Genomic DNA, 21681 nt, shown 5'->3' on the forward strand with positions numbered 1-21681 from the left:
TATCTTCTCTCAGGCATGCCTAACAGTAGTGTGATTGGGATACTTTCTCATAAGGTCACTTAGCAAAACAGGTATTTCCAAACCACCAGCTGCACATTAATGTAGAGAGAGAGAAATATTTTATTTTTCGTAATCGTGAAAAAAGCACAACTTGGGGGGGGGGGGGCTGGCTGCAAAAATACACATTAGGCACCTTAATACAAAGCACTGTTTGGTTTATTAAATCACATTGCTCCCTGTAAAGGACAGAGGGAAAACTATTGGGCAAAATGCTGCTTGTTCACACTGTAGCCAGTGACAGTGAGTGGTAAAACAAAAATGAATGTTAGAATGACATCCTGACACTTTCTATCCTTAACTTCTTCCTTTTCGATTTATAAAAAGAGAATTTTGCTTCAATTTATTAGTTGAGATGGAAGAAATAGTACAGACCACAAGTTCAATAGATAATTTAAAGGGATTGTTGTCCTCAGGTTTGTGTAAGACATACACCCATAATAGATGCTCGTTAAGACTCTGTCTTTTGCCACTAGATGGTGCTGGTAAACTCTTTTGATGCACTACTGACGGAAATCGAATGGAGTTTTCCATCCCATTATTAAAGGAATGTTTAAGACAGCTATGGTGTTTTAACATTTAGATACACTGATGGAAGGGCTTTGTTTTCAATTCTGAATCCTTAGGATAGCTATGGAAGTGCAAAACTGCATGTTTACAGTTCACTTAATAATACGTACAGTGAACACCACACATCTATGGACAAGACCTACAGCCAGAAAAGTGAAATTTAGTTGAGAACTCTAAAAAAAAAAATAAGACACATAGCCTAGTATATTAAGCACACATATTTACTTAATTTATACAGAACTGAGTAGATAAAATTTCAGATTCACATTAGTGAAAAATCTCTACAAAATGTTCTTGAAAAGCAAAAACAAGACTGGCTATTTTATTCAGCATTTCTTTTTCATGAAAGCAGGTATGGGTTGTAAAAATAAAGCAGAGTGTTCAGCACAAACTAAATATCTGCATCACTTTTCACAGTTATTTCCATCTACAGTCTGAAGAGGTAGATTTTCTGCAACACCTGAGAACTGAACGGTAACGTAACCAGGTGTAATAGAGAGAGGAGAACGGATTGGGAAGATACAGCCCCCAAGCATGTATGCAAATACACTTAAGAATTACAAATGAAAAAGAGTGTTGGCTTTGAGGGTCCTGTGTGAGAATAGTTTAGGATTCTAGGGCTTAATCGGCAGATTAACTGTGCATTTGAACCACCGGTTATGCAATAGGAAAAACAGTGCGCTCACCCCCCCCCACTGTACGCATCATTGCAAAAGGTATAGAGAGATGGACGGTACAAGCAACAGCCTTAAATTTAGCACATGATTACTGGAATTCGCACATTAAAGCAGCTGCCAGTGGTAAGCATGGGTTGTACAGGTGGAAGTACATTGGAAAAAAGAGCTGGAGAATAGCAGCGCAATTCCAGATCAGACAAGGACTGAGCTTATCCCATGCTGGCCCTCTCACTGGTCAATGTATGGAATGTCTTAAGATTTCAGGAAACAAAATTTAGTTCTACACTTAGAAAAGACAGGAACCAGAAAGAATAGTCAATGCAATTCAATTACGTTTAAGTATTAGTGGCCACAATCCTTAGGGTGTTTTAATGCACTGTGACTCAAAGTCTACTCTTCTCTAAAGAGAGCAAACGTTACACCAATCCTGGCTACAGGCAAGGCAACCACATACATTGGGTTGGTGGGGTGGGATGGTTCAGATACACTGCAGTTTGGTCCTTCAAAATTGCATTCAGTTTCAAATTACTTACTATGACGTCTTTGCTTACACATATATTCTTTAAAGTATTGGACAAGGTTGTTCTTTTTAAAGGAAACATCAGGAAATTTCTCTCCAGAATCAATTACAATCAAATGGTTATGACTGACAAAGCTCATTCTACCCTTCCTCACTATAAAACCTCCCACCAGCTTTGCTTTCTTTTACTGTACTTGAAATGCATACCAAAAAAGAAAAGGAAAAACTGCAAATGCACCTTATAAGGAATATTCACTGGCCAGTTTCCAAATTAGGTCACTGCAGATGCCAATTTGATTTTGCTCAATGGTATTAGGTAACATTCAGTAGGTGTGATCCAACCTTTATTTCCTTTCAAGACATCTATTTCCATTCTGTACATTTCATCAGGAAAAGGGTAGCACATAGCAACATAGCCTGAACATTCAAGTAATCTGCAATTCAGAGAGAATGGGTAGGCAAGGAGAGAACCTGCCAACAATTATGTGCTTGAGTCAGAAATCCCTTAAAAATGAAAACCAAATTAAAGACCAGAAATAGGAGTATTTGTATTTTTCAAAACAACCAGCAACTAGAAAGCTACTAACTGCAAGGCAGAGTTAAACAGCAGCTTCTGACCTAGTAGCACTCTGCCTAACATTAACAAAGAAAACACTATTGGTCCCTGTCTTTTAAATAAATAAAAGAAACACAAGTCCAAATTATGGGGGTATCTGGGCTTTTCCAGGTCAATCTACATTCACAACACTAACCACAAACGCAACAGAAATAAAGTGGAGCCTCGCTTGCTGTATATTAGTTAACTGATGTGCCAAATCTACCAGGTAACCTATAGATACCAGAAGGCACTTTTGCTTACAGGTGTGTTTTATCTAGTCATACGTTTTTATTTTACAAAAGCAATAGTTGAGAAAACAGATCAGAGTATTCCCCCCCTCCATCCCTAGACGACAAACTGTATTATCTATACTCTGACCTATCCTTGTTAAATAGGCAAGTAAGTTTTCATGGGAACATGTTTCCAGTAAAATATGTGCATTATGGTCTGCTGTACTGTCTATTAAAGGGACCAACAGATGGAGCGTTATTGGTCATTACACCCATTTTCAGTGATGAACACCTTTGTAGCTGTTCATTATCTCATGCTAATTAGGCACCAAACCTAGTGAAGAAATAATGGGAGAAAAAAGTACTTTTGCCTAGCACCCACAAACCAAAAACCCATTGCATTTTGTTTTATCAGACAAGCCACAACTACACACATGCATTTGTAGGCAGTAGGTTTTAACTATTAAGGTTTTATCTCCAGAATGATGCAAAACTGTGCTCAAAATGCATCTGAGCTTTGGTCAGTGGTTAGTTGGACAAACTTTTGAGCACCCGTTTTCTTCCCTTGTTTCTTCACTTTAACAGGTCAGGCAACAGTCACTCCATCTATGAATTGACTGTGCAGGACAATCCTGAGAAATATGTGAGTTGTACACCCTGTTTTCCAGTTGCAAAATTATATAGATTTCAAAGCTGTAGGCAAGACTGCAGCTACACTAAACCCTGTAAGAGTTTTTAGTTTTGTTCATATATGAATCCAGTAATGAGCTCCCACTGGCCATCACATCTCCAATTATAGTTCACTGTAGTATTTGGTCATTACAATTCAATACTAAGCCTTAATTCACTTAACAGAAGCAACAATTCCCTCCCCCCCCCCTCAAACCCGAGTCTGCGACACTCTGGCCACAGTTGTTCCCCTGACATGATGTTAAATCTGTACACGAGTCTTAGATGACATGGTGATGTGTGCTATGGGGTCAGAAGGAAGGAATCTGCATGCATCCTTTATGAGTTCTGTTTTAAAAAACGAGGCAGATGTGCAACACAGTTGTGGAAAATTTATAGATAAGCTATTCAATAGCCGCTATGCAGCTTCCTGTACCAGGCAAGTTCTGTTCTAAGAAAATACAGATATGGTAGAAAAAGTAAGAAAATTTTCACCACAAAACTAAGAGTTACCACCACCAGTTAAAGTTATACACAAAATATATCTCTCAATACAGTGTTTACACTTTTAGTCAACAAAATCTGCAGTAGGAATGGAACCCAGGCAAACAGTTTTTTCAGAGCCTTCATTTGCCACTGATGATTCAGGATCTGGCTGAATTCCTTCTTGCGCTCCATTGGTAGAACTCCCCAGTTCCTCATGCGAATTGAGTGTGCATGACTGCAACACATGCACAGCTAGATCAACATCTGTTTCTCTTAAAGAAACCTGTTCCTTAAGAACTTCCACCTTCTCATTCAGCTCATTCCTTTCTGTTTGAAGAGCCCTGCACAGCTTTTCCAAACGCTCCAGTTTTATTTGGAAGCCTTTGTATTCTTTGTCCTTCACTGTTTTCTGCAGAAAACAAGCAAGAGATTGCACATGATGACATTTGTGTGACCTGTTTCTGATTATTCCTCTTGTTGCTGCGGATGCTGTAATATTATCTGCTCTTTTTATTTTAGGATTGCATGTTTGGTTGGTTTTCATTTATATATTTTGTACCCTGCATTACAATGAAGAGCATGCTAGAAATACTTGAAATGTTCAGAAACAAGATAATAAATTATATGTTTAGAAGTATTAAGCAGGGCCCTCCCTTGTCTACCAGAAGATATTAAGAAAAGAGATTTGTATAAAAATAACCGGTAACTATTTCACAAGAGAAAAAGAAAGACAACAGGCAGTACAGAACAAAGAGCTTCTGCTAGGGCAAGGACTTTTGGCTGTGAATCAGAACTTCGCCTCCCTCTGTTCTGGGGTCCCACCAACCCTTTGGAGCAGATTTGGGAAGGGTGCAGGGGGTACATAGGGAAGGCAAGTTAAACTGCACTAGTGAAATCACCTAGTAGCATACACTGCCCAACGTATTTAGAATATGAATGAAGACATCTATTCAAAATAAATTTGTTCACCAAGTCAGCCAAATTATTTGTATGGATCATGACATCAACAAGCTTATCCACAAACATTAAAAAATCTAAAGCCTTTCTTAACCACTTTTGTACAGTCTGCTTTCCAATGACGGGTTGGAGACCTGGTGGTTTTGATTCAACTTCACATTCTACAAAACTATACAAAACAGGCTACCTCCATAATATATAAGGCACATTGGATTTTTAATCATGAAACCTAATACTCACTTCTTCAGCCATTTGCAAGAGAGCTTTGTTGTTGTTTTCCCATTTTGTGCGCCAAACTATTATTTCTTTTTCCAGTTTTTTTATCTTCTTGGTCATCTGAAACGTTCAAGTTATTGATTTCTTTTAAGCAAAAACATTTCACTACTTAAATCCAGGATGACTAACCTTTTGGTGATCACTAACCCCCAGGATCACTAACTCCCATGAGCCTCAGCCAGCTGGTGCCTGAGGCCTAAGATTAGCCAATCCTACCTTTTAACTCTCAATGCCTCTTTATTCTTAAGTCACTCAAGCTCACTGTTTAAAATGAGATGTTAAACTGAAAAAAAGACATTACGGGAGGAATTTGACACAGTGCTAAGGTGAATGTTCCATCAGTAGGAGGATTTTCCCTTGTGCAATGGAGCTTTCTCCCCTCTCCTCCCCCAGTGCTCCCTAAATGTTTCATTTAAAGATTTTCGTTTTTGTTTTAAGTGCACTATACTATCTCCCACAAGAAAAGCATCACTCAGTTATTGGCATTTTAGTAATTAAAATCATTAATAACTCTAATGGTGATGATTTCAATAATTAAGATCTGCACAGGCTGGCTAGGTCCTTCTCAGTGCAATCTCTACCTCTTTTCTCAGAAGTCAAGTTTCACGTATATAGGATTCGGCGACTGGGAGGGCGGACCGTAGCAAGAGTCTATGGCAGGTGGAACCAACTCATTCTAGTTTTGTGTCTGTCCACCTCCCTGCTGCATTCCACGAGGGCAAAACCGAGGCTAAGGTGGAGGATTCTGACAGGAAATGCCAACCCTGGAGACAGGCAGGTAGCTGGGAGCTGGATAAGGGGAGAGTAAGGTTGGTGGGGCACTGTCCCATTCACCCTCATGGAGCAGCCTCCACTGCAAAGGCTGCAGTCTTGCTACGATCTCCCCACTGTAAATGAATGAATGAGGCAGATCAGAACATAATACATGTAAACAAAGTACCTTTTCCATCTCTTGCCTGAATGTTGTGAAAAGTTCGTTGCTCTTTGCCATTGTTGTCTGGAATTCTTCAAATTTATCCATGTAGAGAGAAAGCTGAAGGAGACAATGCTTAAGTCCTCTATACATATGCAATATTTAGAGTTACACATAAAATGTAGTAGCTACACAATGGAAATTCCACTATTTGGTAAACAGTGAAATACGTGATTTCAAAAGATTGAACTTCACTTATGTGACAATGACCTAAGGATGAGGTGGCTTTCAAAGCATAACAGCATGCTAAAGGAGTTAAAAATAATGAGAATAAAGAATTCTTTGTTTTGCTGGGTTGTGGTCAATTAAGTCCTACTCATGAGTAGTCTCACTGAAGTGAACTGCTTTGAGCCCATTTCCCCCTCTGAAGAACTTTTATCTAAGCTCTATTCACTCGAGTTTTAAACTCAACCACCACCTATGCACATGCCCTAGGAAAAATCTTGCAAACTAACCATTCGTTCTCCCACTCCTCTCTTAGAACCAACAGATTAAGGATGCAATGCTACACACAGGTACCTGGGAGAAAGTTGCACTGAACTTAATGGTGCTTTCTCCTGAGTAGACGTGTGTAGGACTGCACTGTAGGCTACCTAACCCATATTAAAGTAATACAAATTCTTTTATTTGCATAGTATGCAATAATGACGCAAAACCTGAGGTGGAAGGGAAGGTACTACAGGAATAACAAGTTCGTGAGTGGTTGGGCTGTCAAGGGTGAACATATCTCATCAGTCCTCTACAAAACGTGACATGTAAATCTATCACAAACCTTTCAGGACACCACACAAGACATGTTTTTGCCAAAATCATTCTAGAAACTAAATGCCCAATTGAACTGCTTATTTGTGCCACTATTGACCAAGATCTCTTTCACTTTAAGCTGCAGAATAAGGCATAGAACAAAAAAGCCAAGCCACTGGGTGCACAAAAATGGTTTTAATATTGTTAAGTCGTTGCCAATATTATAGGTTAGTATGCAATTTGTTTCAGCACTGAGTTTCTCAGGGGTACTTTCCCATGCACTATTAGTAAGCATTGGAAAAATGAAGTCAATCCAGCAGCATTTAGATTTAGGCAGGGCACTACCAAACCAAGAACCAAGGCATTAGAACTTTTTGCCACAAGGTAGAACTTTTCCACGTGGCATCATGCAGTGGAGGTTCATATTAAAATCTATTCTTGTTAGTGGGATCATCATACGCTAGGAAAGTCTGGTTTTTGAGACTTACCTAGCATGACATAAGAGCAGCCACTTTAAAGTGATAAGCCCACTCACAAGAATGGTTTCACAAGTACCTGCATTATGGCCCAAAAACAGCCACCTTGGGGGAAAATAATAGTCCTGTGAATTTGCCAGAGACCAGCCAAAACGTACCCAGCACCATCAGAACAAGAAATGAGTTAATATACTGTTTTCTAACAACAATAACAATAATGGGCTCAAGCTAGCGCAAGGATTTCCCCTTGTGCAACAGAACTACTCCCTCTCCTCTCATGTGCCCCTCCCCAAATCTAGCCGGAAAAGTTGAGGGGAACACCAGCACAGACTTAGGGGGCTAGGAAACAGGAAGCTACTCATTATCTCAAGAGTTCACCAATTTTCCAAGGGGGGGGGGGGGTGGAATTTCCCAACTGTTTTATCTTCCCTGTCCCAGGGGCTTCTTGTGGGTTTCCAACTTGTTTCACTGATTTGCTACTTTCTGAAAATGTTTTAGAAATTCTAAGAGAATTATTTTCTCAACCAAGTTTGTAACTAAGTGATTAACATCCTTAATGCAGCAAATGTTTAAATTAGTTTACCTGCTGTTTTAATTGAGCTTCTTGCTGTTTCATCTGTTCACACTTGTGTCTAGACTCAGTAGCCTCTTTTAGCAGCTGAAGAGGAAGAAAAATTGTATTGTCTCTACATTACCTTTGTACCAAAGAAAGCACATCATCTACATTTTGCTAAGCCTTTATTCTTCCTATTTTATGTAAGAGATTTTAAACAAAGTTATTTATTGGCAGAAGATGAAGAAACTTACCTGCCTGCATTCAAATTTAGAGCCATTTTTTCAAAGTCAATTAGAACAAATGTATTTGTTTTCTTAAGGTTAATTAAAGTGGTGATACATGAAAAACTAAAGAGAGACAAATTTACAAATAAATTCAAAAATATGAACATATTTAGCCAGTCTTACTGTATTTGGTTTTGTTTAGCAGTTCCTATTAACACTAGTGGAGATTTCCACTCCTATATAGGATATAGTATCACTGGTTACTATATCCTAACTACTGGAGATTCTACAACGCTACTGCAGATTTTTCTCTGCAAAGGCAAAGGTTTTGTTTTGGATGAACATCACTGGAAAGATGTTCTGAGTTTAAGTGCACTGAAGAATTTAATGCGCCATGGATCACACAATGTGATGATCTGGTGTTCCGCAACATACTTTAATTGTTCACTAAAAATACACAGCTTTTGTTGAGTAACTACAGAATATCTGTTCAAAATATTTTGAATTTATAGAATTATAAATATGTTAATCTAAAGATTTTCTTGTAGCAGGTTTTTTTAAATGCTCTCATAAAACTGCTAGGCATCCCAGCCATCAAGAGTTAACACACCTGTATTTCTTCCAAGCAGAAGAAAAAATAATGGAATGTAGAAATGCATTACAGTGGGACCTCGGGTTACATATGCTTCAGGTTACAGACTCCGCTAACCCAGAAATAGTACCTCGGGTTAAGAACTTTGCTTCAGGATGAGAACAGAAATCGTGCTCCGACGGTTCGGTGGCAGCGGGGGGCCCCATTAGCTAAAGCGGTGCTTCAGGTTAAGAACAGTTTCAGGTTAAAAACAGACCTCCGGAATGAATTAAGTACTTAACCCGAGGTACCACTGTACTAAGCTGCTAAGAGGTAATGAGACCAGCAAGAAACAAAACTGCATATATATATATGTATACCTGAAAGAGCATCTCCACCCCCATCGTTCAGCCCGGAGAGATCCAGCACCGAGGGCCTTCTGGCAGTTCCCACACTACAAGAAGTGAAGCTACAGGGAACTAGGGAGAGGGCCCACCCTGTGGAATGCCCTCCCATCAGATGTTAAGGAGATGAGTAATTATATAACATTTAGGAAACATCTGAAGGCAGCCCTGCATAGGGAAGCTTTTTAAGGTTTAAGGTCTTATTATGTTTTTATATGTGCTGGAGGCTGCCCAGAGTGGCTGGGGCAACCCAGTCAGATGGGTGGGGTACAAATACATACATAAATGATTTTTATTATTTATATATTATACATTTTAGTGCTACAAATTTACTCCATGCCAGTGAACTGTGTAGAAGTTGCCAAACTGCCCATTCTAGAGGACTTATGACCTATACGGATTACTGATAAGTTTGCTAACATACAGTAAGCACGAGACAGAACATTCAAATGGAGCACTTTACCATTTGTTCTAGTTATAGTTTCAGGCCTAAAATGCACTACTGTACCAAGTTACTACCAGAGGGAAAATTTAGGCATATCCAAATACTTTTCATGCAATCAGAAATACTTACAAACTCCCTCTCTCTCTGATGCTTCTCTTCTGCTTCTTTTATAAGTTGAGTTGTCTGTTGAAGCTTGGCATCCACCAGCTGCTGTTGTAGTTCTTTATGCTTGAAGACTTTGTCCATGTGCTAGAAGAAAGCATGGATGTTGGTACCATCAATACCTAGTAAACCTTTTCAAAAGATTCAAAACTGAATTTGCATTTCAGACTTTTTTTAAAAAAAAACTTTAAAGTTACCCTCATGTTCATCATGGCTCCTACCTGGTTTAACTAACTGGCCACCGCCACGCTTAACCTGGAAAACACGTGCTAGCAGTTTCGACACCATCAAAAACCCCTTGAAATCGAAGTGACCACCACCAACGTATGACTGACGAAACACATGCAGGCTGCAATCCTATGCACACTTAGTAACCCCGCTTAACAGAGTAGGCTTACTTCTGAGTAAACATGCACAGGATTACACCATTAAGCAACAGGTGCTGCACATACACCCCAGAAACATAAATTCTGATTCTAACACAGAATATAGTAATCTGCGGCACTTCAAAAACAAGTAAGCAGAAGTGGGCTTGAGGAAATGTTTAAAAGCTTGACTTATAGTAGAGGCTTTTTTATTAAGGAGCAGGATCAAAGACTGAGAAGTGCAGCCATTGAGATGAAACGGAGAAAACGAGAAGCTGATTTCAAACAATATTGTTTAGCCACATTAACTCTGTAAGACACACTATACAGTGGATTATTCAATACTAAATAGAACAGGCAGTAACTGAAGTTTGGAGAGGGTGGTAAAGAAAATAATAATAATAATAATAATAAGAAGAATAATAATAATGCCATTCAGAGTTTCTATTTAGTTAACTGGTGCAATTTAAACCCTGTGAAATTTCAATAAGAGAGTCTTATGGATCCCTGAAGGAATGCAACAGCATTTTAAAAATGTAAAAGGAAAACATCTGTATGTCTTCTCTCTTGGACTGGTACTTTCTCTCAACCCAGTTTACCATGTGTACCACCCCCTTGCTTCCAGGAGGAAGGGCAGGACAACAAGAGAGGGTTTGATTTAGAGCTGCACTGAGCAAAACATGGGACAATACCATGGAAGAAAGCAACATTTGTGAATTCTTCCTTCCCCTGATACCTGCTGAAAATCTGATTGAAGGGCAGGGTAATGGACCCTCCATCACAGAGTAAGAGATGACATGGGGTGCTGCGGGTGGAGTCAGTGAAAATAATGGCCCTCCTTGTTCCTTCAGCAGAGCCTCCACTGGAGCTCTGCCCTCTCTGTAAATTGAAGGAACTATTCCATTCACTGAAAGGCAATGCTGGATACAACCCAGAGTGTCTGAAAGAGCCAGAACCTGTGGCTTTCCAGATATTGCTGGACTGCAACTCTCATCAGCCCCAGTCAAATGACCAATGGACAGGGATTATAGAGTCAAGAGCACAGGTGGAGGACCACAGGTTCCCCACATGGCTATACAGAAACATTGTATAGATCAAACATTTGCTCCTAAGTTGAGGTAAGTAGAATTTGTATTCCTTTCTGTATTTCTTTATAGTGTGCAAGTACTGCATCTTATAATGTCAAGCTTTAAATGACGTCTCCTTCCTTCTACGTGTAGCCTTTGATTATTAATTACTTTGTCAAATGCATTTCCTGCAGTCAGAAGCCACTGCATCACATTCAAACCTAAGAGTAAATATGTTCATGTGAGATAATATCATCAAGCTGTAATAATCCAAAATGAAATGCTATTGAATAACAAAGCAATGTCTAAAACAGTGAAGGACTAATAAATCCACTTACTTCTTCTCGCAGTGTATATTGTTCTACAAGTTTCTTCAACTTCTCTCCTAATTCAATATTTTCCTGGCGAAGCTTTGCATTGTGTATGCCATGCTGTTCCAGCTGTGCCTGAATTTCATTTAGTGTGATCTGGAAGTGGGCAGTTGCTTCTTTACGTCTCTCTTCCTCTTCACGGGCTTGTTGCATGTTCTCTTCCTAAGAGATTAAAGCAACGTGTTTTTATTTTGGACAACAATTAAAAATAAAATAAAAATCAGGCCAATGTCATCTTAATGGTTTAGTCCCTTGGAATGGATGCTAGCTTCCATTTCTCTGGAACAATTTGCCTGTAAGACACATGAACATGCACTGTTTTGCTCTCCAGCCAGTATACAGAAGCTTCTCAGTAGGTTTTGTTGCTGAGGCACAATTATTAAGTTATACCTCTTGAACAGAAGAAGTGGTGGCTATGAGCTTGAATCAGCAAAAGAAAGCAGCTTATAAATAAATTCTTTTCCACGTACCAGCTACTAGGCACCAGACAGTTATTGGCACTTCATTTGCAAAATAGGCTGGTTTCTACTGAAGCAAGCAAGTCTATATTTTGGGGGAACAAGGAGCTATCAATTGTTTTTCACAGCAGGGCCTTTGCTGTTGTGCTTCCACCCCTCTGCCTCATGAGAATCAATAGTCACCACAAGATCTACACCAACACCCAGCATGAGGTCTAAGTTGCTGTTCTTGCTCCTGCCTTAAATATGCAGACCAGCTCCTGCCTCCATTGAAGTACAAGCGCACGGTATGCAAAATAACTCTTTTATCTAGAACCAGGCTGGTCAAACTTTGTGACTGACGGGTCTAGTCGGACACGCTAATTTTAACTTCTACTTAACTACAACTATCAACAAAAGTGAGTAGTAGCACATTTCCATGAATTAAGAGCTGATCTAACTAAAGAATCAGGTTGTTTTTTTCCAGAACAGTTGCACGTCACTACAGCTACTTCCCAAAGTGCTAACAATATCATAGCTTTAACTTCAGGATGGAATGAAGAAGAAGAAGAAGAGTTTGGATTTGATATCCCGCCTTTCACTCCCCTTCAGGAGTCTCAAAGCGGCTAACATTCTCCTTTCCCTTCCTCCCCCACAACAAACACTCTGTGAGGTGAGTGGGGCTGAGAGACTTCAAAGAAGTGTGACTGGCCCAAGGTCACCCAGCAGCTGCATGTGGAGGTGCGGAGCCGCAAACCCAGTTCACCAGATTATGAGACTACCGCTCTTAACCACTACACCAACATTGGCTGGCAGGGAAGGAGGATACAATTCACACTTGGAGTGAAGCTATCTCCACAGGAGCTAGGAAAAGAACAGTATTGCCTTGCCCCCCCCATCTCCTCCCCCACTTGATCAGAGCACAAGAACTTAAGAAACTTCCTTATACTGAGTCCACTGGCCCATCTAAACCAGTAGCAGTGAGTCCTCTGGCAGAGGGGGGTTGAACCTGGGACCTTCTGCATGCAACGATGTGCTTTACAACTAGTAATGGCCTTTCCCCAATGTGCAATTTGCTAGGACTCTATGGGATACTGCATCACATAGACTAGACTTTGTAATGCAGCAGGAGGCACCAGCAGATCTCCTTAAATGGGGGTGATGCTTAGTTACTTAGAGATCTAATCTCCCCAAAGGATGCTAGAGAGTGTCAGGGAGAGTCAAAAACTGATTTCCAGAGCTGGGAACAGGGAGGGAGGGGTGGGCATTCCTCCCTCCCTTCGCTCTTGTTAAGTTTTTTGATGGTGTGAGAACAGTCTTTAATGTCCTGAGAATGTTGGGAGGAGGTGAACTCCCACACACAGCTGCCTTCCTCAATTGTGGAGGATAGTGCTGGGTACCTTCCTTGATGTTTGACATTGTTTTGAGAAAGTGAAGCATTGGGAGGGGGTGGCTAATGGATGATCTGCACGTAACCAGTCTTGGAAGCCACACAGGCTATCTATAAAATTTTGGACATTTTCGGCAGGTTTTTTTGAAGCTCGTGCACGGATTGATCAGCTGCGGGCCGTGCAGACTGAGGCTACCTGGGGGAGTCGCTTTGCCGCTTCTTGAAGGCTTCCAAGTGGCAGATTGAAGTGCTTGCTTGGTATGCATATATTGCTTGCTGTTTTGGAATAAAATCTTTAAATATTCTCACTCGTGTATTTTGTAGTGCTTCTGAATCTGATTATAAAAGAACCACCTTGCCTTTGGCATGACAATACCCCACACCACCCTTCTGTATGCTGCTTAATCATCTCAAGAGCTCTTACTACTACATCCTTGTCACACTGTACTTGCAATAATTAATTGCATCCAATATGGGTTTAGAGCTGGACACAAACTGAGAGAAGCCCACCTGCTTTCTAGCCTCTTATCCCTGGGCCCCAGTGTAAAATGTTCAGAGACACATTTCCAGGGGATAACCAGCAGTCAACTTTAGAGGATCAAGCATCTTTGCTATAACGTAGCACCAAGGAATAAACTAAACTGGTGCCCAATAGACCATGTTTCCATCCACTCCCAATTGTTTTCCATTTTGCTATACTATTGTTTATATATTCCAGCAGCCACCCTATTTTTAGAAAATCATATTGCTCTCAGAATCTGCTTCATGTACTATTTTATCAAACTGACCTTTAAAGTTTTATTATGGCGTTGAAGCTCACGACAGAGAGATTCCAGTTTGCTGCGTGCTAGAATGGCCTTGCTGTGCTCACTCTGCAAGTGGACCTTCTCTTTCACAACCTGTGCTTGTTTCTTCTGCAACATCTTCATTTGCCTTTGAACATTTCGGCTCTCCTCCAACTAAATGAGAAAAAGAAGAAGAGGTTAAAAAAAAACCCAACCTATTCTTTGCCATTACCCTTTAGAACTGAAGTGGTTTTCTGTAGTTACAGCCTCCAACGGATTGCATTTGTTTTTAATCAATCAGATACAGAATAGGCCATAAGCCAACAGAACCAGAACCTCACAATCACAACTTGTTACAGAATCATAAAACTGTAGAAACTGAAGGGAGCCTGAGGATCATCTAGTCCAACTCCCTGCAAGGCAGGAATATGCAGCTGTCCCAAATGGGGATCAAACCTGCAACCTTAGAGTTATCAGCCCCAAACACTAACCAACTGAGCTATCCACTTGGATTATCTATGTTTCATTTCATTATAAATGAGCATAATCAAATCCAGGTAAGATTGAGGACTGCTAGGGCCTCTTATCCAGAGTGGAGAGATCTACAGTGGTACCTCTGGTTGCGAACGGGACCTGTTCTGGAGGCCCATTCGCAACATGAAAAGAGAGCAACCCGAAGTGTCGTATCTGCGCAGGTGTGCAACGCGATTTGGTCTTGTGCGCATGCGTGAGTGGCGAAACCTGGAAGTAACCCTTTTGTCGGACAAGACAATAAGTGCACATAGACAACCTCTCATATGCTGACCTTCATCTATAGAATTCTCTACTCAAGATTTGTTACATTCTAAATATTTTCTGAATTGAATACACAGATCTGGGGTGTGTGCAGGGGGAAGGAGAAGAAGGGGAAGACCTGTTGCATAAGTAGAAGTCCAGTCTGCTGTCACGCAGACATGTTGGATACAACCCAGGAACTAGGGGCATGATCCCACATAAACAGAAATTGCATACACTCTTTTCTCGAATAATTATCCATTGTGCATGCGAGAGGGAACAGGCAGTCAACAATACAGCTGAATGATAGCTGGTGTCTTGACTAAAAACACCTAGCCAAAACACATGTAAATACCATTTCCTCTGTATTTATACATATTCCAATTACAGTTTGGATGTGGAACCGATGACTGTCTAGTTGCTGCTGCACTATATTGCTTCTGAGTCACAGGTTTCCCACCCCTGAATTCGAGTCTTTGAATGAAGAAGCAATAGGGGAAACAGAAAGTATAGTTCTGCTTCCTCACCTTTATCAAAACCAAATAATGTCTTAACATGCAACCAGGAGCTTAAAAAGTTCCCGCACTTTAGAGAGGACAGTGCCAAATAACAAACATAAAAAAAAAAATTCCCCATGTTCCCGTTATAATAAGCTTTAACCAGGGTGATATTAAGCAGTATAGAAACGGTGCAAATAACAACATTAAGGTGTTTAATTGTTCTTGACATTTCAATCTGTTTCTATTGGTTGTAGGAACATTCAAAGGAATGAAACTCCAATGCTAGGATACCAATGCATGTTTACAAAGTTAATTTGCCACTACAGAGAAAGCACGTGACTTTAATTGTAGTACATAATTACCAGATCAGCATATTTCTTGCAGAGTGCAGCCAACTTTTCTTCTGGAGTAGCAAGAGTATTTAAAGCTTGCATCAATAAGAGTACTTCTTTCCCTACAGACCAAGAAGAAAAGTATTTTAGCAGTATTACCAGAACATTTTGTGCGGAGTAACATCTGTTGACAGTAGAAAATGGAACATTTATAATTCTGCCTAGAAAATGCAAAGTATTAGGCAATTATCAACAAAAAAAGCAACAGGAACTTAGGTACAATACAAGGCCAGATTACTGAAAAAGGACCTAAGAAGTTTGATACAGTAGGAATACTGGACATTTCATAAGATCTCTACTTCAAAGACAAAGTGATGAAACAGAGCAAAGCATTCTTCAAAGTACCATAAATAAAAAAAACCATAACAAGAGTCTTGCTGGATCAGGCAAAAGGCATATCTGGACCAGGATCCTATTCTCACATTGCGAACCAAAGGCCTATGGGAAGCCCGCAAGCAGGACTTGACTACAATGGCGATTTCCCCACTTCCGATTCCCAGCATACTACCTCCAACACTGAAGGTAGAACATAGCTTTATTCTCCAGTAATCAGAATGTCTCACCGTTTTTTAAAATTAGATTTGATAAAGCAAAGGGGGGGGGGGGAGCAAAGAACAAGGCAGCAGAAGAACCTTCTGTTGGGTGTCCTAATCCCCTGATCAGCACTGTGAGAGGGAGTTGGGCTTGAGTGGAAGTGTCTCTCTGCCAGGTTCTGCTCAGGGAGGGAGATACTCCACTAGCACAGAGTCCTCCACTGTGACTACCAAAAGCACAGGATGTTGAAAAGCTATTGCTGACACAAACTACCATAGGGTTCCAAAACAGGGGATAGATCAGGGAGCCAGTCATTTTATTAGAGAAGGGCCTGATCTGAGCATGTCCCCTGCACCAGACTAGAGCTGCCACAACAAAGACTCCCTCTCCCCGCATAAACATCTTCTTCGGTCCTAACTGGCAGGGCTATGGCAGAGGATCCACTGCTTCACAACACCTTAGCCCCCCTTTTGATTGCTTTGCTAAGTATGTTATCAAGAAATGTAAACAAGTGTTCTATTTTTTCAATGCTGGACAACCTAACTTCAAAAGTCAAGGTGCAATTATTTAACCTGGTTCAGCACTGTCGTATACCTAAGGTTTTCTCTTTGCCCTTCTCACTTTCTGGGTCTTGCTGGCCATCAGGTGGGTCAGTACGAGTCTCTTCTCTTCCAGGGGTCTCCTCTCGCAATTCCTGAGGGCAGAATGCTGCTCCCAACACATTTCTGTTTCTGGGAATAAAATCCTCTGCCTCCTCCAACGCACCTGCATTTTCCGCACCATCGCAATTTGTATCTGAATGTTGCAACATTGTATTCAGCGCAGCGCACTTGCTGTTCCTCAGCTGCCGGTTCGGGCTGCTCCTTCCAAATTTACAGTTTTGCGGTTCTTCCTCAGTAAGCAGCATATGCTTTGAAGGGAGAGAAAAGAGCTCAGGTTACCCAGGCGGAAAAGACCCATTTGTATTTCGTCCCGAGATTAACACACGCATTGACAAAACCCCATATACAGCGGTACCTCGGGTTAAGTACTTAATCCGTTCTGGAGGTCTGTTCTTAACCTGAAATTGTTCTTAACCTGAAGCACCACTTTAACTAATGGGGCCTCCTGCTGCGCGGCTTGAACACGATTTCTGTTCTCATCCTGAAGCAAAGTTCTTAACCTGAGGTAATATTTCTGGGTTAGCGGAGTCTGTTCCCTGAAGCGTGTGTAACCTGAAGCGTATGTAACCCGAGGTACCACTGTACTGTATTACGTGTTATTTGTTTTTTACAAATGACATAGCAGCAGGCTAGGGATGCCAGAGCAAACCCTTCTAGTTAACCGCGCCTCGGTACAATCCCTCACGGTACAGTCCACTTCTCCTGAAAAGAGCTGAGGATTGTGCGGGGCAGAAAGAGCGCGGCGGGAGATGCTACCCGCCACCCGGGGTCCCTGACAAGCGAGGACCGGGAAGGGACGGCGCCGAGAGACGACGACCGGCGCCTTTTGTCCCGATGCGCGGCTGTTGCTCAGCTGAGCGCGTGAGGAGCGCGCGGCGGGAAGCGGTTTACCTGCTCCGCCACCCGCGTCGTCCACCACCACCGAGGACCCGAGGAACCTGCGAAGCCGGAAGCTGGCTGGCGCAGGAGCTAGAAGGGCGCCAAGGGGAGGAGGAGGGATTTCCGCTCCCTGCTGCTTAAATACCCGGCTATTGCCGGAGCTCCGTCGCGTGCGCTCCCGTGGGCGGGGCTTGGGCGCGCACGCGGGAGAAAGGACGTCAAAGCGGTATCTGCGGCGCCGGCTGCCGGCGAGGAAAGCGCAGGCCAATCGGGGGCTGCTTTGGGGACAATGGAGTTCCATCCCCAAATGGGAGGGCAGCCCAGGGTTGTTTTTTGAATGTGCACACACTCGCTTGGAATTTCCAAGCAAAAATTAGTTGCACGTTTATTTGAAGTCTATTTAAGAGGAAGCCTGATGCCGGGTTTATTTTTTTGAAAGAGGCTTTCTTAATAGCTATCGGAATGTCCCGCAGGGGAAATGAATGTAACAACTGTTCAAACCCGACGGCTCAATTACTCTGCAGTTTAAAAACCCTATAACAAATCAGCAATATGCAGTTTCAGCATTTGAAAGATTCCATCAGCACACTCGATGGTATGAATTGATTTGCGGGTAAGGGGAGAGATGCATGGTTAACTCCAGCTTGAGGAAACAAGCTACGGATTAGGTTGGGAAAACTTATGAAATATATTGGCCACAATTTTTATTGAAATAGGAATATGAATTGAAATTAAGGTAATGAAAATATACGATACTCTATTTATTAGAAAAGATAAAGCTATTAATTTAGCCTATTAGAATTTTTGGTAAAGACTGGCAAAAAAAAAAGGAAGAATGAAAATAGCATGGGGGGGAATGGGATATTATGTTATTTAGAACCTCTCTTTTCCTGACAAACTGTTGCTGCAGAGGAAAAAAAAGGACAAGGAATCAACATTTTGTGACAGCAGCAAGATTTCTATATGCAAAATATTGGAGGCTTCTGAGCATATCATCTTAAACAGAAAAGGTCATGTGGGAATTTTCATCTATAGTTCAATGACCTAATTAAGGGTCAAAGAAACAAACGGAGTAAGCTTGCTAAAATGTGGTCATTCTTTAATTTTTGTACAGTAAAATCAATCTACAGTAAATGCACAATTATTGTTTCAATGTTAGATTTATCTTGTTTTACCTAACAATTCAGTTTGCATCAGAAAAAATTCTGATGTCCTAGAGAGCAATCTAATTTGCCTTGTTAATTTTACTTGTATTTAATAAGCAAAAGTTTTTAAAAACTATAATATATTATTAAATATATTTGCAACCGAGAACTCAGAGCTAGTTGGTAGTTATGTCTATTTTAGATTAGAAGCAAAAGCAAAAATTTATACCATACTGGAGTTCATGGCTGTGCTAAGATACAGACTTTGACTATGCTAAATAATACTGGCTCTACAGGCTAGGGGCCTGTGGAAAGAGTAACAGTTGCTTTTCAAAGCATGTTTTAAATACTCCCCTACCCAGCAACTGAGCAAACAGTATACTGTACAAACAATGCCTGATTTGCGCAGGGCTTGTGTTCTGCATCATCATGCATGTCGGTAGATCGCGCAGAAGCCTGACCTGCTATCTTCTGGGTTTGAAAACAGCACACTTGCTTTGAGCGCACACAAAATTGTCATCCCCTGTACTTCTAAACTGCAGTGACATTTACACATACTTTTAAAGCAATTATATTAAACTACAGCTCTTCACGCAAAAGCATGGTCTCTCAAATTATTTATGGTCTGAAGTAATCTATGTTAGATGTTACCAAGATATTCATGTCCTTCCTGACCTTTTGAGACCTTGGATATCTCTCTCTATGTGCCGCTACCTTCTGAACTAAGGTGGGTGGCTACAGAGACAGAGCTTTTATTTTGAACTTTTCCAACCTTCCTTGAGTTTTAAGAACCAGTTAAAATTTTGCTTTTAACCATTTGGTGAGATTTGAAATGGCTGTTGTTACTAAAGCTCACTGTCTAGTCAGATTTAATATTAATAAATTATTCTTCTGCAGCACTATCTACTTAAAAGTCCTACTGAATTCAATGTGGTTAACTTCCCTCTAACTAGGGTGAGGACTGCAGTCTTGCTTTATTATCCGGTTGTTGCTTTTATTATATGTTGTAAGCTCCCTGTTCAGTATGCAGATTAATTCATTTTACATAAGCAGAATACTGGGAGAAGTAACAGGTGTCTTCCCGTTTCCCACATTTTGCACACTTCACATCTCAGATATGTAGCAAACTATAGCCAAACACCCTTTTTCACATGATACATTTTACTGGTATTTACCACCCCACATAAGCAAAATTTCCTTCCAATAGTACATAATAGATATCCAAGCAAGTACTCAAGTCTTTTTTGTTCACTGTAACAAGTGTCCCGCTGTCCTTGGACAAACTTGATTAGCAACCAGTCTTCTAACTCTAAGATTTGCTTTGGCAAGCAGGGTCATGTCATCAAGTCATCTGCTCTTTTAGGCTCTGGATCAGGAAAGGCCAGAGGAAAGGCTTCCTTGGCTGCTGCACAGAGGACTCCTGAGTGACAGTGTCCATGCAAGCATATTTCCACTTGCCTTTCATGAAGGACATGTTGTATGGATGGCTTTCTTGCCCACTGCTCAAACCAAACACACATCCTAGCCTGTTTTTCCAACGGGGAAAAAATCCACAGGGGCTTTTAGTGTTGCTTTTGGACAAAGCTGTTTCAATGCCTTTGTCCATTATGTCAGGAGTGCTCTGATGGTGTTTCCTGCTTGGCAGGGGGTTGGACTCGATGGCCCTTGTGGTCCCTTCCAACTCTATGATTCTATGATTCATCCTTATTACCTTTCTATACTGACTCAGGGCCTTCGCAGTTGCTGCTGGGCACCAGCGCGTGAGAGAAAAGCAAAAACAACGATCCGCATTTTTGGTTTGGCTAAAAGAGACAGACAGGCAACCAGAGCATGCCCACACATAAACTCGCAAGCCTTCCTTCTGGACAGGTGTTTGTTAGCAACGCCTGGTAGATCCGTATGGCAAACCCATATCAATATGGTTTTGTTGTATCTGACTCTCATCCCTCGCCAGGAAGGAGGGCTGGAAAACATTAATATCACCTTGCTCACAAAATCCTATTAAGAGACATCTCTTCCTGCTGCTGCAGTCGTTACGACTTTGTGCGGCTACGCGAGAACGGCCTGCCGGCCCTTTGGCAGGGAAGCCATATCGCCCCGGGAGAAAGAGAAACGCAAGAACCGGATTAGCTGAGCTGCCGTTTACCAAGCGGCCGCCACGGGCAGCCCAGCTTCGGTTCCTGTGCCCCGAAACGTACTTGAAGCCCTCACCTCCCCAAGGGCCTCTGCCCCGAGTCGCCCCACACCCAAGAAGATCAGGCGCGCGCGGCGCTCCTGGGGGCACCGTGCCCCCGTTTCCTCAGGGAGCCCTTCGAGAAGCCCCTTGCCGTTTCCACTGCGCCACGGGGCAGCAGCAGCGGCCGCGTGGAGAGCAGGCGCCCCTCGCCCGGTCAACGGAGAACGGACGGGCTCTTACCTCAGAGCCGCCTCCTGACGCCCGCGCCGCCGCCGCCTCCTGCCCCTCTCGCTGCTCCTGTGCAGGACTCGGTCCGGTCCCCACAGCGCGGCTGCCGTCGACACACGCTACCTCAGCTCTGCGCGCCGCCATAGTGTGACGGTAATACCCAAACAAGCCGGCCTACGCCGGAAGCGCCTCCCCTCAGCCAATCACCGGCCACCCTTTCCCCTGTCATGTGACGCAGAAGAAACGCCCACCGCTTGGGCCCGGGTGAAGAGGCGAGTGAGGGAGCGAGCCAAGGACTCGCTGGAGAGGCGGCCGGGAGAGCAGCTTCGGACTACAATTCCCAGCATGCCCTCTCGCTTTCCCTCCCGCCCGCATTGCTTC

The 21681-nt window shown here is 42.0% G+C and overlaps 1 protein-coding gene across 4 annotated transcripts; it reads right to left on the reverse strand.

Annotated features, from left to right (window-relative positions):
• Positions 1 to 832: 832 nt before the first annotated feature.
• Positions 833 to 21576, reverse strand: TXLNG (taxilin gamma). 4 transcript variants are annotated; one of them, XM_083439082.1, is made up of 10 exons: positions 21313 to 21576; positions 16805 to 17120; positions 15647 to 15738; positions 14014 to 14184; positions 11366 to 11560; positions 9563 to 9682; positions 7817 to 7891; positions 5981 to 6073; positions 5005 to 5100; positions 833 to 4216 (listed from the first exon to the last, which is right to left on the reverse strand). In XM_083439082.1, the coding sequence occupies exons 1-10, from the start codon at positions 21442 to 21444 to the stop codon at positions 3890 to 3892; spliced, it is 1617 nt and encodes a 538-aa protein (XP_083295208.1). In that variant the 5' UTR covers positions 21445 to 21576; the 3' UTR covers positions 833 to 3889. The 4 variants fall into 4 exon arrangements, with proteins under 4 accessions (XP_083295208.1, XP_083295210.1, XP_083295211.1 ...); XM_083439084.1 differs by having other exon boundaries at positions 16976 to 17120; positions 21313 to 21491; XM_083439085.1 differs by lacking the exon at positions 21313 to 21576 and adding an exon at positions 17764 to 17954 and having other exon boundaries at positions 16976 to 17120.
• Positions 21577 to 21681: the final 105 nt, after the last annotated feature.

This window comes from Podarcis tiliguerta (assembly GCF_965153285.1).
Source record: "Podarcis tiliguerta genome assembly, chromosome: 4".
NCBI lineage: Eukaryota > Metazoa > Chordata > Lepidosauria > Squamata > Lacertidae > Podarcis > Podarcis tiliguerta.

Bases quoted from the DNA above. Each gene is read 5' to 3' on its own strand.
- TXLNG (XM_083439082.1), bottom strand. From the start codon at position 21,444: ATGGCGGCGCGCAGAGCTGAGGTAGCGTGTGTCGACGGCAGCCGCGCT. The intron at 11,561-14,013 runs GTCAGTTTGATA...TTAATCTCTTAG, and splicing joins GCCATAATAAAACTTTAAAG to GAAGAGAACATGCAACAAGC. The intron at 7,892-9,562 runs GTAAGTATTTCT...CTTCCTCTTCAG, and splicing joins ATCAGAGAGAGAGGGAGTTT to CTGCTAAAAGAGGCTACTGA.